This window comes from Littorina saxatilis, linkage group LG17 (genome assembly GCF_037325665.1).
Source record: "Littorina saxatilis isolate snail1 linkage group LG17, US_GU_Lsax_2.0, whole genome shotgun sequence".
Classification (NCBI taxonomy): Eukaryota; Metazoa; Mollusca; class Gastropoda; order Littorinimorpha; family Littorinidae; genus Littorina; species Littorina saxatilis.
The window spans coordinates 10,256,158-10,270,259 of NC_090261.1; the positions used below are offsets into that span (position 1 = coordinate 10,256,158).

At 42.7% G+C, this 14,102-nt stretch overlaps 1 protein-coding gene across 1 annotated transcript in view; it reads right to left on the minus strand.

The window, feature by feature from the left end:
* The window catches only part of LOC138953131 (uncharacterized), a 43,140-nt gene that overhangs the window by 9,292 nt on the left and 19,746 nt on the right, over positions 1-14,102 (minus strand). The window contains exons 22-38 of the mRNA XM_070324922.1: positions 12,944-13,738; positions 12,305-12,568; positions 11,879-11,947; positions 10,944-11,126; positions 10,243-10,338; positions 9,324-9,495; positions 8,639-8,758; positions 8,080-8,288; positions 7,468-7,598; positions 5,827-6,067; positions 5,156-5,316; positions 4,392-4,568; positions 2,781-2,946; positions 2,404-2,499; positions 1,952-2,011; positions 1,093-1,239; positions 482-679 (exon numbers count right to left, since the gene is read on the minus strand). Of these exons, the coding sequence (XP_070181023.1) occupies positions 482-679; positions 1,093-1,239; positions 1,952-2,011; positions 2,404-2,499; positions 2,781-2,946; positions 4,392-4,568; positions 5,156-5,316; positions 5,827-6,067; positions 7,468-7,598; positions 8,080-8,288; positions 8,639-8,758; positions 9,324-9,495; positions 10,243-10,338; positions 10,944-11,126; positions 11,879-11,947; positions 12,305-12,568; positions 12,944-13,738 (3,285 nt within the window). The remainder of the gene's footprint in view (positions 1-481; positions 680-1,092; positions 1,240-1,951; positions 2,012-2,403; positions 2,500-2,780; positions 2,947-4,391; positions 4,569-5,155; positions 5,317-5,826; positions 6,068-7,467; positions 7,599-8,079; positions 8,289-8,638; positions 8,759-9,323; positions 9,496-10,242; positions 10,339-10,943; positions 11,127-11,878; positions 11,948-12,304; positions 12,569-12,943; positions 13,739-14,102) is intronic.

Genomic DNA, 14,102 nt, shown 5'->3' on the forward strand with positions numbered 1-14,102 from the left:
GACCAAGTGCGCACGAAAAAGATCCTGTAATCCATGTCAGAGTTCGGTGGGTTATAGAAACACGAAAATACCCAGCATGCTTCCTCCGAAAACGGCGTATGGCTGCCTAAATGGCGGGGTAAAAAACGGTCATACACGTAAAATTCCACTTGTGCAAAAAAAAAACCCACCAGTGTACAAGGGAGTTTGAGCCCACGAACGCAGAAGAAGAAGAAGACGGTGTTATCTGAGGCCTTTAGTTGATAACCTGTGGAAATGTACACCCATTTAATAAAGACTCCCTTCTTTTCCGAGACCTCATTTTCTCCAGGATGTCTTGAAAGGAGGTTTCATTGCAACTTGAAAAATATAAGGCACTTTTCTTTTCTAAATTCATAACAATTGAAATGCAATGTTACTGTTTACAGTTGCAATGACAACAAAATGTTGACAACTGATTAAAATACTTTCAGTTATCTACCTCCCGAAATCTGTCACTGACCTTCATGAAGATCTGCAGGTTGTACAGGACATGGAAGTTGCGTGTTTTCAACAGGTAGCGACAGGAGGCACTCAGGTGTGGCATCCACTGATCCAGGGAGGAGTCATGCATCAGCAGTTGTTCGATCAAGCGTGTCATGTCCCCAGCCTTTAGTGTTGGTTGAAGGACCGACTCCACAAACACTTCAGTTGAGCAACGCTGTAAAAATAAAAAATAATAAAAAAAGGCATGTAAGAATTAAGTACAATTTTCTGATTTATAATAAAAAAACAGAAGTACATGTGTTCTTTTAATAACTAAGAAAAACATATCACATTTTAAAACGCACAGAGTGACATGCATGTATGTACATACGCACGCACTTACACACGCACGCACTTACACACGCACGCACACACAAATGTGACTATGTATATGTGCACACATAAAGGCATAAGTGAACCAACTGAAAAAAAACACACAAGCAAGTCAGACAGCTAGATGCAACACATTTTTAGATTAATGCACTTGTGCAAAGAAGACATTAAAATGCACACACAAACACACACACATCCACACACACACACACACACAAACACACAGAAGAGAAACTCAATTCTCTGTGTACTTACTCTGTCTACGACAAATTTCAAAGCTTTATTCCAGTAGCCGTTTCTCAACAAGAACTTGAGGTGGTCGGTGTAGGTGCCGTAGGTACGAAGGTAATGCATGCACTCTTGGTACACAATGCTGTCTACGCTCGTCTCCTCTTGCTGAGCCTGAAAGCAAACACATGCAAGTTGCTAACAAAAAATGACATTCCAGTATCTTTTATGAGGCCTCTCAGGGCTCGAGGACTTTATTATCGTCATAACGTCAAGGAAATGGTGTCTGTGGTGTGCATCAGAAAGTGAATACAGTAGAACCCCCTGTTCAGACCACCCCCCCACCACCCCCACCCCTTCTCCTCGATTTAAGACTCCCTCCCTTTTAAGACCCTGCTTTCTCAGATTTTTTTTCATAACCTCTATAAAATTAACCCCCATTTTAAGACTCCCTCCTTTTTAAGACCTGATTTTCTCAGATTTTGTTAGATCCTAAAAGGGGGTTTTCACAGTACAACAAACACAGTCTGCGGAGGTCTGACCGCTGCAGTTTGACATGAGTATAAAATGGAGGGCCGTCAGACATCCGATAGTGACGCCAGTGATCCCTTTTGCAGTTCATTCTCCTCTGGGTAATTTTTTAATCCTTTTGCAATACACTGGCAGATATCTGTTATATCTTCAACATTCATATGGCAGTGCAGATGTTTTCAAGCATACATATAGACATGTGCATGTACAAGTGAGTTGTGCAAGTATTTCTGAAAGTGTACAAAAGCCAGGTGTGTTCAGATGCTGGCATACACTAGCCCTTGTGCATATTTCCACGCCTATGCAGACGAACACTTAAAGTGACTTATACCTGTGCTTGTGTAAGCATACTCACAGGGATAGGCATGTTGATGAGGTTTGTCATGCTGGCAGGGTTGGACAGGAGCATCTGAATCTGTAACAAATTTACGTTTTTATGTATGAATACACAAGTAAATGGAATACACAAAATCTAAAAATACAATCTGAAGCATGCAAGGGAAAATAAATTAGACTACAATAGAAATAGGAAAAACCTCTAAAGATGTAAAAAATAAAAAATAAAATATAACACAAAAACCCACCCTGGGTTCTTCATCTGTTTGCTATTTCTTCACATTTCTTTTTCCCTTTTTTTGTTTTAAACATGATCTCACACCATCAGGCTAGCAAATGCAAAAGAAACTGAACTTAATTTACTGCACACAAAAATGACAAAAATAATACACTTTCTTCATTGTGCACATGTTCCTTCTATTCTGTGTAATCGCAGTCTTACAAACGCTCTAAAACCTAGTCCTTTCTTACCTCCGTCATCCCACTGGGAGGCAGAGACTCCAGCAGATCAATGATCTCCATCAGCAGACGTGATGACACACCCGCCTGGTTCTTGTCCTTGGGAGCCTGCACACACATACATTTTAATGTTTAATATAATGTTGGCAAAAAATTATCCAAAAGCTATAATTTTAAGTAGCTATTGATGAAAACGCATACAGAAACATAACCTTGTATAATTTGTTTGCATGAGAAGTATGCGAGTAGTATCTTTTCTAAAAATGAAGGTAATAATGCATTCAGCCTTATAACGCTTCATGTATGCTACACACACACACGCATGCATGCCCGCACGCACGCACATGCACACACTCACACACACAAACACACACTATAAACACACACACCTTAAGACAGTGAGCAAACTTGTCCCTGGCCCCAGCAAAGTCTCCACACTGCAGACAGGCCCTGCCCCATGCAAGCCACACCCCCGTGGCCTCCACGCCACACTTGGTGCACACCTCTAGTGCCAGCTGTAGACGCTCGTCTTTCACCAGTTTGTCTCCAAGCCGTCTGTTCAGTAACAACAATGAACAAAATATTTGTTATGCAGGCAAATGACAGACTACATTTAGTCTTAATTTTATCATGGGGGAATTTTTTTATTGATGACTCTTCCCATTACTCTCGCCAGAGACTGAGCATGAGCAAAGCTTTCAAAGCTAAGTTTATTATCTGTTCATAAATGTTTGTCCGTCTGTCCAATAATATAATAATAATAATAATAATAATAACTGGACATTTTTAAGTGCCTAACCTATGGCTCTAGGCCCTTTACAAAAGAACATATATATACAGAATAGAACAATTAAAAGTACAACCTACATAAAACAAATTAATCATACAGACACAATATGTGACCCTCCACCACGAAATGAGTCGCATGTCACCTTTGCATGATTTTCATATTTGTACATTTTCCTGAAGAGTTTTTTATGCTCTATCCAGTGGTGAAAACCGTTTTAGAAAAGAACGAGGACTGTTTGAGTTATAAGCCTGTGACTATGGTGACCCTCACACTGTTAGCAGACACTCCTCGGACTTATATTAAGTCTAGCGCAGAACCGCGTGAGGTGACATGCGACTCATTTCGTGGTGGAGGGTCACATATATGTTCCAATAACTTACCAATCTTGTTTTTTGATTCTTCATTTATCATGCCAAGGCTGATTTGTACATAAACATGTACTTACAACTTCACAGAGTTGTAGGTGTAACACTGTTGAGCCTGGTGTACAATACACAAGCCAAGGTCTTTATTTGTATTTATTTATCTTTCATTGGGTCTTTTTCGTGGTGAAACATCCTTGCTTTATCTTACATAAAACGAGCCATAGTTCTGTGTGTACGCCTGTCTCTCAGTGGTCAGCAAGGCTAACAAAAGCCTCCGGTTTTCATAAAAATATAAGATGACAAAAAGCAGAAGTAGAAAATACTTTAGAGTAAAAATAAATCCAGTCATCTTTTGTGTTTATTTTCTACTCATGAATAATGCAAGGAAAACCATATTGATATCCAAACACACACAAAAAGCAGAATCCACCGATGTGTTCTGATGTCCTTGCTTTATTTGCAGACACAAATTCACTACCTACCTGGGGCGGGGATGTAGCTCAGTCGGTAGCGCGCTGGATTTGTATCCAGTTGGCCGCTGTCAGCGTGAGTTCGTCCCCACGTTCGGCGAGAGATTTATTTCTTAGAGTCAACTTTGTGTGCAGACTCTCCTCGGTGTCCGAACACCCCCGTGTGTACACGCAAGCACAAGACCAAGTGTGCACGAAAAAGATCCTGTAATCCATGTCAGAGTTCGGTGGGTTATAGAAACACGAAAATACCCAGCATGCTTCCTCTGAAAGCGGCGTATGGCTGCCTATATGGCGGGGTAAAAACGGTCATACACGTAAAAGCCGTGGGAGTTTCTGCCCATGAACGAACAAACAAACAAACAAACTACCTACCTAGCTGTATCCGTCTTGGACAGTTCCTGCAGAGTGGGGAGGTCAGGGTAGTTGGCCTCCAGCAGAATCTTCAGTAGATCCACCCGAGTTTGATATGCATCACATTTGCCGATCATCCCTGAGTCACCTCCCTTCAGGAAGATCATCTTGGCGCGGAACAGCAGCTCTCGTATAATGCTGTTAGAAAGTGGTGATGATTAAAACATGATGATGATAGACGAAAGGAGGAAACTTTAAGATGGGGGTAAATTTACAGGGGTTATGAACAACAAATCTGAGAAAATGGGGTCTTCAAACTGGAGGGAGGGGAGTCTTAAATGGACACGGGGGGGGGGGGGGGGGGGGGGGGGGTGGGGGGGGGGGGGGGGGTGGGGGTGGCATGTCTTAAAATGGGGTTCCACTATATCACCGCCAACATCACAGAATGCATTACCGCCATTAGTAAAAAATACACCCATTCTCACCCCCCAGACCTGCTAGTGCCTTATCCCCCTTCGTGTGTACACGCAAGCACAAGACCAAGTGCGCACAGAAAAGATCCTGTAATCCATGTCAGAAAATACCAAGAATGCATCCCCCGAAAGCGGCGTATGGCTGCCTAAATGACGGGGTAAGAACGGTCATACACGTTAAAGCCATGGGAGTGTCAGCCCATGAACGAAGAAGAAGAAGAAGAAGAAGAAGAAGAAGATTCTCACCACCCCCTCTATCCCTAACTTACACCAAAAAGAAACCATTCAAAAAAATATCCTATCCAATCTAACCTGATGACAAGGCCATAGTCCACCTCCGGGTTGGAAACACCCGGCGCTATGGGCTGCAGGAAGCTGGACAGGTCGTCACACATGGTCAGTATCAGCTGACCGCTGGTGTGAGTGTCTGTGTGGTGTTCTAGGATGGACATACACAGTGCCACACTCGGAGCCTGGAACAGAATTAGCAATGATAGTGATGACAGCGTTGATGGAATGCTAATGATATTTGTAAATTGTAAATATACTTCTACAAGTAGATGTTGCAAGGAATACTACTACTATTACTAACAGCACACATTTACTAGTAAGTTTAGTCAGGCATGGATAAGATTCAGTAAAAAAGAAAAGCCTGGAACATACTTAACTTTTGAGCATGCACCAGAAAATCTGTATCTGACCCCCCCAAAAAAAAATGTATACTGTAATATTTCTACATCTTTATTCTGTCTCAATACAAAAAGGTACTTAAAAAGATAAAGGAATACAAAAAATTCCATTTTGAAGTCATTCTGAACAAAAATGTTGGTCAGTCTTGTTCCTAACATAACCAGCATATACAAAAACCAAATGCTTAAATTAGGAGGATGCAAAAAGCTTCAAACAGAGACAGCCCTGTAGAAATGGATGTGAACAACTGAGAGACAGCTGGTCATACACATAGACCACATCAAAGCTCTTACCTGTTCATAGTAGAACTCCTCCCTGACGTAACTGTTGAGACCTTCGTCGGTTTTCAGCTTCCACTCATGCAAGTCGTGATGGACAACCGACGACAAAGATCGAGTGTGTCCGACTTCACTGGAGCGGAACTGGGAGGGGGTATGTCCAAAACTGGAAGATCGCGGACTGGGGCTCGCTCCTGACAGACTCTCCTTCATTCTTTGGCTGTACACTTCTTGTTCGTCTCTGGCACGTGATTCGCTGAAGTGAGAAGGAAGAGAGATCTCTTTTCAGGTACAACTGAACAAAATGTTATTAAAAAGGAAGAAGCCTTACCTTGCAAGCTTTCTTGAAATCATCTTAACTCTCTATAATAAGCTTAAGTTGGCCCATGACACACCTATATATACATCCATTTCCCAGCTTATACAGCATTATAAGTTATTTTGTTTAAAGGTAGGTATCAATAACCAGGCCTGAGTTGAAGCCCCTACTTTTTTCAGCCTATCAGGGCGGTTGGATTTATGGTACGTGTGTGTGTGTATTTGTATTTGTGTGTGTGTTGTGTGTGTTTCTTTCTGAGTGTGTTTATGTGTTTGGTTTTGTGTGTGTGTGTGTGTGTGTGTGTGTGTGTGTGTGTGTGTGTGTGTGTGTGTGTGTGTGTGTGTGTGTGTGTGTGTGTGTGTGTGTGTGTGTGTGTGTGTGTGTGTGCGTGTGTTTTTCCTCTCTTTTTATTTTTTTATAATTTTTTTTCTCTCCCCCTTTCTCCCTCCCCCCCCCCCCCCCCCCCCCTTTATGAGTGTGTATTACTTTTTAGTCTGTATGACTGTGCCCTTGACATCATCCAACCACTTCTCTCCCCTTTCATTCATTTCCGTTCCTAGAGTTCCTTCCCCTTTTTGCGTGTTTCCACTCCATTTTTTTTCAAACCCTGTTCGTTCCGTGTTGCGTCTGCTTTTTGTTGTCTTTTGTGTTCTTTTCCTGATGAAGCTTCCAGAGGCGAAAATTCGTAATCGTCTTGTGTCGTCTTTGTATCGGTGAGTACAGTAATCCTTTGTTTTTTAACTTTGGGTTTTTGTTTTTTAATACTCCGGTCAAACGTATGTTGTTTTTGCTACTTTCATTCTTTTCCTATTTTGCTTGCATTTCTGTTCTGACTTTGTTCTTTGAATCTTCCTACAGCCTCCTATACAATCCTTTTCTTCAGACTCTTTACTCTGGGGGCCGGTAACGTTGCTGCGGCAGACTGCATACTTCGGCCTACAGACCAGATTGAAGTTTTAACATGGCTGGGAACGCAGAAGAAGAAGAAGGAGCACGGCTGATCACAGGGCTTCCTTTCTGCTACTTTAGCTGCAGGCTATTTTTAGCACCCATCCTTTCCCCACAGCAGAGATAACACAGCAGCTAGTAGCTCTCTCAGTGCTATGCTGTTGGTAACTATTCTCTCTGCTGGGCTATTTTTAACTCACACTAAAACACAACCTAGGAACAGCCGTGGGAGACTCTTTGATCTCTCCTTTTGTTTCTAACCCTATCATCATCTCTCTGACACTGACCTGGTACCAAAGATCTGCTCGTAGCACTCTAATAATCTCTCTGACACTGACCTGGTACCAAAGATCTGCTCGTAGCACTCTAATAATCTCTCTGACACTGACCTGGTACCAAAGATCTGCTCGTAGCACTCGTCACAGGTACGGGCAGGCACGCCCTTCACTGGGCTTCTCTTGGTGGAACACGCAGCACACACCACTCGCCCACATCGACGACAATGGTGACGACGATTAAACTGGGGGAGGAAAGAGAAATAAATCAAGCTGATTAGAAGAACAAAGCATAAAAAATATAACCCAGTCAAATCTTGAGTACACAAGGTATACATGAAAATGTGTAAGAGAAGCAGTTGTTTACATGCAGCTCTCAGCATGTGCTGTATATTACAAAAATAAATAAGTAAAAAGGATTTAAAAAACCCACTAAAATGCAAGCACAAAAAGCACCTCTCTCAAAAAATAAGAACTAATTAGTAGTACGCTAACTTGCTGGGTTTCCAAGCATTTTGAGTAGCTGTTACAAATCGATGCCAGTTACTGATCGTACTTTCACCACAAATCCACCTACCGTAAGCTGTTAAAAATTGATGTAAATTGACACAGAAACCAAAAATGAAAATGTATGCGGCATTGTACTTTCAACATTTTTGTTGAATAAATCGTTCAAACCAAAAATGACTTAACAACTTATCCACGTCCAATATTTCCCCCACTCACCATGCTAAATCTCTCCAGCTTGCAGACCATGCAGAGAGGTGCCCGCGAGTCCGGCACCCACTGGTCTGGAGGGGGAGGTGCGGGCGGCATGATGAATTTTGCAGAACCCCCTCTGTTGTTGCTGGTAGTGGTTGCTGCTGGTGTTGTTGAAAGGATGCTGCTGCGGCGTAGGGAGGAGGATGGGGTTGTGTCTGTTTTTGATGGTGATGCTGTGGAGAAATGATAAAGAGTTTGAAAATAAGAAACTCCTGGTACAACAGGTAAATGGACATCCGTACACATAGACACACAAGTAAACAAAAACCCAGACCCAGACAGTTTTATAAAACAGACATACCCCAATGTGCACATGTACCCCCCCCCCCCCCTTCACACAGAGGCACACACACACATGTGCACTCTCTCTCTCTCTTTGGCCTCTCTCTGCCTCTGAGTGTCTGTTTCTCAATAAACTTATGACAATCATAAACATTACACACACACAATCACACATAAGCCTCTCTCTAAGCAATCGGACACACATTCAAACTAAATCAACTATTCACCAAGTTCAGCCTACCTGAGTTATCCATGTTGCGCTTGCGGACCTTCATGACGTCAGCAGCAAGACGCTGGGAGGGAGTTGTCCTTACTTCCTCTTTGCTGGATTCAGAATCTGCACTGTTGGGTCTGGGTGAGCCTGCAAAACAAATTGAAATTGAAATCTATAGAATAGAGTCTACAGCCTGAGCTGGAATAAACACGGTGACTCTGCTTCAGTTACTGGTCATTGTCCTACTGTCTAGGTGATGCGCATACATCACCGTCACACTTTCTCAAATCTCTTCTAAAAGACGTCCTCATTTTGCCAGTTACCAGACAAGTGAACGTAACATACAGTTCTCAAATATTCTGTGACCAGTCAAGCTTTATGACCTGTTTCCTTTTCTGTCATTTTCACAATCTTGTTTTATGTACTTTCTGTTTGTTTCAGCTGTAAAATCAAAAAAGCCCAAATCATTTTCTACAAAAGTTGGAGTACGACTTTTTGTGTAAAGGGCAAGATCATAATAATGTATTCATCAGGGTGGATATATTCAGCACATCAGATTGTCAGCACGCCTAGAATTTGACCGAAACAAGACACTTTGAAAAGGTTCAATACAAAATACCTGTGAACATTCCAAAATCTACAGAAACTATTCATCAATGCAGAGAACATTGTTATTCTAAATTCTTGAAAAAACTTGTTTTAGCCAACTGACCCAAGTTACTGGAGTGGCCGTCGTGTGCCTGTACCACGGTGACCTCCAGGGCCTTACGAGCGTAGCTTGTGAGCAGCAAGTTGAACTGGTCCTGAGCCACTCGCAGCTTGCTTTCCTTGATCTCCTTGAAGTCGTCACGGATCTTCTCAAACACCTGACCTGCCAGCTCACCCTGCCAATCATCACATCATGCACAAAATGCAGTTACTGTGACAGGGTAACCCCCCCTTTTAGGACCTCCAAACATCTGAGAAAATTGAGTCTTAAAAAGGAGGGAGTCTTCAAATGATCGAGGGTACATTTACACAAAATATGAAGAGAAGATTTGAGAAAACAGGGTCTTAAAAGGAAGGGTGTCTTCAATAGGAGAGTCTTAAAAATGGTAGTTCTACTGAAATGAACTAGAATGTAAGCATCAACATGTTTAAGTCGTTATTGGGAATCAGAAACTTCCCTCTCAAAAGCTTTGAATTCTTTGGATGCAAACCTTTAGAATCTTAATCTCACATGGCCTAGAGGTTAGCTTTAAATGACTTTGGATCTTCTTAATGTAAAGTTTCAATTTCAGCTTTAAACAACTTACAACAGTGCAAAACATACACATCACATCCCCAGCTTACAACAGATGAACACATACACATCACCCCACCCCCCCCCACCCATATCCTGACATTCCATCTCCCCCACCCACTCACACACCCCCACACAAAAAATGCGTCCCACAAGGATTCTGTCTGCATCCATAATCATCCACACAAAAATGACACAAACATAACTGAGGTGACATTTGTTACATCTGTAAACCCCCCTTCTTGATAATGATTTCAAAATAAGCTTCATTGTACATGTATTGATTGTAATGATGGCAATGACATAGTATATCACTGCTCATCAAATGGAAGCCAAAACTATGCCTCACCTTCATGTTCATGAGCAGTTGTTCCAGAATGAGGTGAGGGCATGAGACAAGGTGGAAGTATTCTCCTCTCATGGACTTGGGAATGCACAGCAAAGCCTGCACAAATGGAGAAATCCAATAAGTCTATCCCAGTCTGACAGAGAAAGCCATACAGTAGACCACACAAGCTGACGATACCGTTTTATGAACAAAAGGCATGAAGCAGTACAGAAATGGCGCCATGTGTGTAACTCACATATTGAAGGAAAGAAGGACTGCTAAAACAATAATTAATGGATTAATTTGTGAGAATGTTTGTGAGAATCTAAGACAAAAGACAACACAGAAGGTAAAGGCTGAAGGCCAAGCTTCTATAAAACAGTGGAATAGTTACATTTGACAGACGTTATACTAACAGAGAATATGCTCCTACAATAGCAGCAAAACATTACAAAACATTACAATAGCAGCAAAACATTACAAAACATTACAATAGCAGCAAAACATTACAAAACATTACAATAGCAGCAAAACATTACAAAACATTACAAAACATTACAATAGCAGCAAAACATTACAAAACATTACAATAGCAGCAAAACATTACAAAACATTACAATAGCAGCAAAACATTACAAAACCCAAGAAAGGTTAAGTTATTGGAAAATTTAATTCAAGACAAAACCAAACAAATCACAAATCGTTAAAAAGAAACCACTCACCTTTGCACCAATCTTCATCAGCCTCAGATCTTCCAGGTCATCCTCCGGCAGGTTGGCGGTCAGGTGCCGCAGCATGTAGCCAGTGAGGAACTTGACCTTGTGCTGGTCTTCCAGTCTCTTCAGCAAGGACTGGCACACCTCCACACACTCACCTGGCCGGCTCTTCCGCAGGTCTTCCAATGCCTGGAGAAAATGATAAAGAGGACCCTGCAGTAGTTGTCTATTCTCTAGTGCAACCATATTGTGTGGCTTTGCTTTATGCATGCATGCATGTCTGATTGCATGTGCATGTGCATCTTTTTACAGGCGGTGGAGTGTGTGCGGGCGTGTGTGTGTGCATCAGCCTGCCTGTCTCTCTTGGGGGCGGGGACATAGCTCAGTTGGTAGCGCGCTGGATTTGTATTCAGTTGGCCGCTGTCAGCGTGAGTTCAAACCTACGTTCGGCGGAAATTTATTTCTCTGAGTCAACTTTGTGTGCAGACTCTCTTCGGTGTCCGAACACCCCCCGTGTACACTACATTGGGGTGTGCACGTTAAAGATCCCACGATTGACAAAAGGGTCTTTCCTGGCAAAATTGCTTAGGCACAGTTAATAATTGTCTACCTATACCCGTGTGACTTGGAATAATAGGCCGTGAAAGGTAAATATGCGCCAAAATGGCTGCAATCTACTGGCCGTATAAAATTTCATCTCACACGGCATCATTGCAGAGTGCCTAGAACTGTACCCACGGAATATGCGGGATATAAGCGTCCTATTGATTGATTGATTGATGTGTCTGTTTTTCTATGTGACTGGGCATGTGCATGTTTATTTGGTTTTGTGTGTGTGTGCGTGTGTCTCTATACTTTCTCTCAGTGACAGTGTCCCAGCATATGCATTTGTATCTTTCTAGTATGGTGATATCTGCAGCAACAGTCCCATTTTCTCTTACCTGGTATGCTGGCAACGTATCTGACGCACTGGCACTCAGCAAGGACATCATGTACCACACCTCTATTTCCTGAAACAACATTACACACACATTTTCATACAGAGTAAAGTAAAGCAGACCAAAACTCATCAATAAATATGAAGCAAAGTGATAGAAAGCAGAACATGAGTGCTTTGGACATTAAGAATTACAAACAAAAAACACACCAAAAATACTTACAAAACAACAACAAATAGAAACATTAAATTTTGTCACCAATCCTGATTTACTGAGAGAAAAAAAACAAAAAACGAGACAGTGGGTGATACCACCTAAACACGCATACGCTTGTCGGGGTAAAACCCGGGAACATGCCCCTAATGGCTTTGCTGTGAGGGTGTAAAACTTGAATTTCTCTCAACATTTCAGTAACACAAAGCAACTCACCATCATCAAATCAGGCGGCAGCTGATGAAGCTTGGCCCAGTCTCTGACCACAACAAAATCCCCAGCCTGGATCAGCACGGACATGACCTCCTTGGGGTTATCCCCAGACACCTGTGCCACGTGGCGCCAGTCCTCGTACTGTGCCAGAACTTTCTGCAACTCCTTGGAGGAGGTGGGGAGAGAGGAGGAGGGGGAGGTGATGACACAAATGTCCGACTGCTGCATGGCCAGTTTGATCTGAAGCGTCTTGATGCAGCTGGTAATCTGTTGAGAACATAAAATTGTGGGATTATATTTTGATTTATTGACGCCGTTTCAAAAAGTAAACTGACAAACGTCAATGTATTGAAAGTTCTCAATGATATCAACATCAACAAGCTTTACTGGCAACATAAAATGCAGTGAAACAAAGCTTCTGATGGGTGACATCCTCATCTGCTGCTACACAAAAAAGTTAAATATGATATTTATGCATCAACTGAGTTTTCCCCCCATTCATAGCAATATATATTTTTGTCTCCATTTTTGTATTATCTTTGTCTTTTTTGTTTGAGGAGCCTATAAATCTTATTACCATGACTTTTTTGATTGTCAGTTAAAGCAGAAAGTAAGTAACCAGAAACAGACACAATATCGTACCCTGTGATAAACGCTGAGGTAGTGGTGCTTGGCCTTGACAGCAGTACATAGCCCAGGCTGGATGGACTGCGACAGACACAGCTCTAACAAGTCCAGTCCCCAGTCCACCGGAAGTCCGTCGCACACTGCAACCACCACTCGCGCCTGTGTGTCAGAGCAATACAATTTCCGCAGCTGGTGTAGCGTGTTGATCTTAGCCATCCAAGACTTTGCTGCCGCTGATGAGTGACTGAGAGGTTTGGATTTTGGCAGCAACGCGCTGAACTCCCTCCCCCAGCAGCTAACTACGAAGTCGTGGAGAAGTTTGAGGTGAGGGTAGGTATCCACGACGACCTCAGGAATGCTGCGAAGGACTGGAATCAGCGCCTGCCATTGGCGCTTGGCGGTCAAGCGAGACGACATCATGTGCAGCATCTCCAAGAACTGGAAGGAATCATGCAGGCTGAACAGACACACCTTCACATCCTCGTCAATCACGTTGGTCACAAACTTCAAAATGGGCTCGGCGCTGTGGGAGATCTCGAGGTTGTCTGCCCCTGCCAGGGGGATGATGTAGGTCAATAGGTGGCGCTGCAGGATGGGGAAGTCGTCCACCAGGCGGTGGTAACGGTAGCTGCGGATATCTACGAGGGAAATGTCGGAGGAGGCACGAGAGCGTGGCAGGCTACTGGTCTGAAAGTGATCGTCGGTGAACTGTGTCTCAAGGTCGTCCAGTTCGTCGGAACAGAGCAGGGTCAGCAGAGTGGCCACCAGGCCTGATGTCTCTCGGACATAGTCCAGTGTCACTGGAGTCAGCTGCGTAAATGAATATTAATGATTAAAATGCTCTGCTAAATTTACTGTCTATGCAATGGTAGAGCATCACCCGGGAGTATCCCTGATACTGGCATAACTGAAGTACATGTACGTTACCAACTGAAGACAATTAACAATGAATTTTATGCGACATGGCTCATTAAATTCTTCTTTTTGGTTTTATCCTTTCCATATGGATACACCTCATGATTGTTAATGTTTTCTGCCCACTGACTCATAACATGACCATGTCAAAATCACAAAGCATGCACCTGAGGCTTAGCTTTTATTTTGTTAGCTTTTTTTCAAATGTTAAATGACTATTCACACGAGAGGTGAATATCAAATGACTCAGTCAACTTGC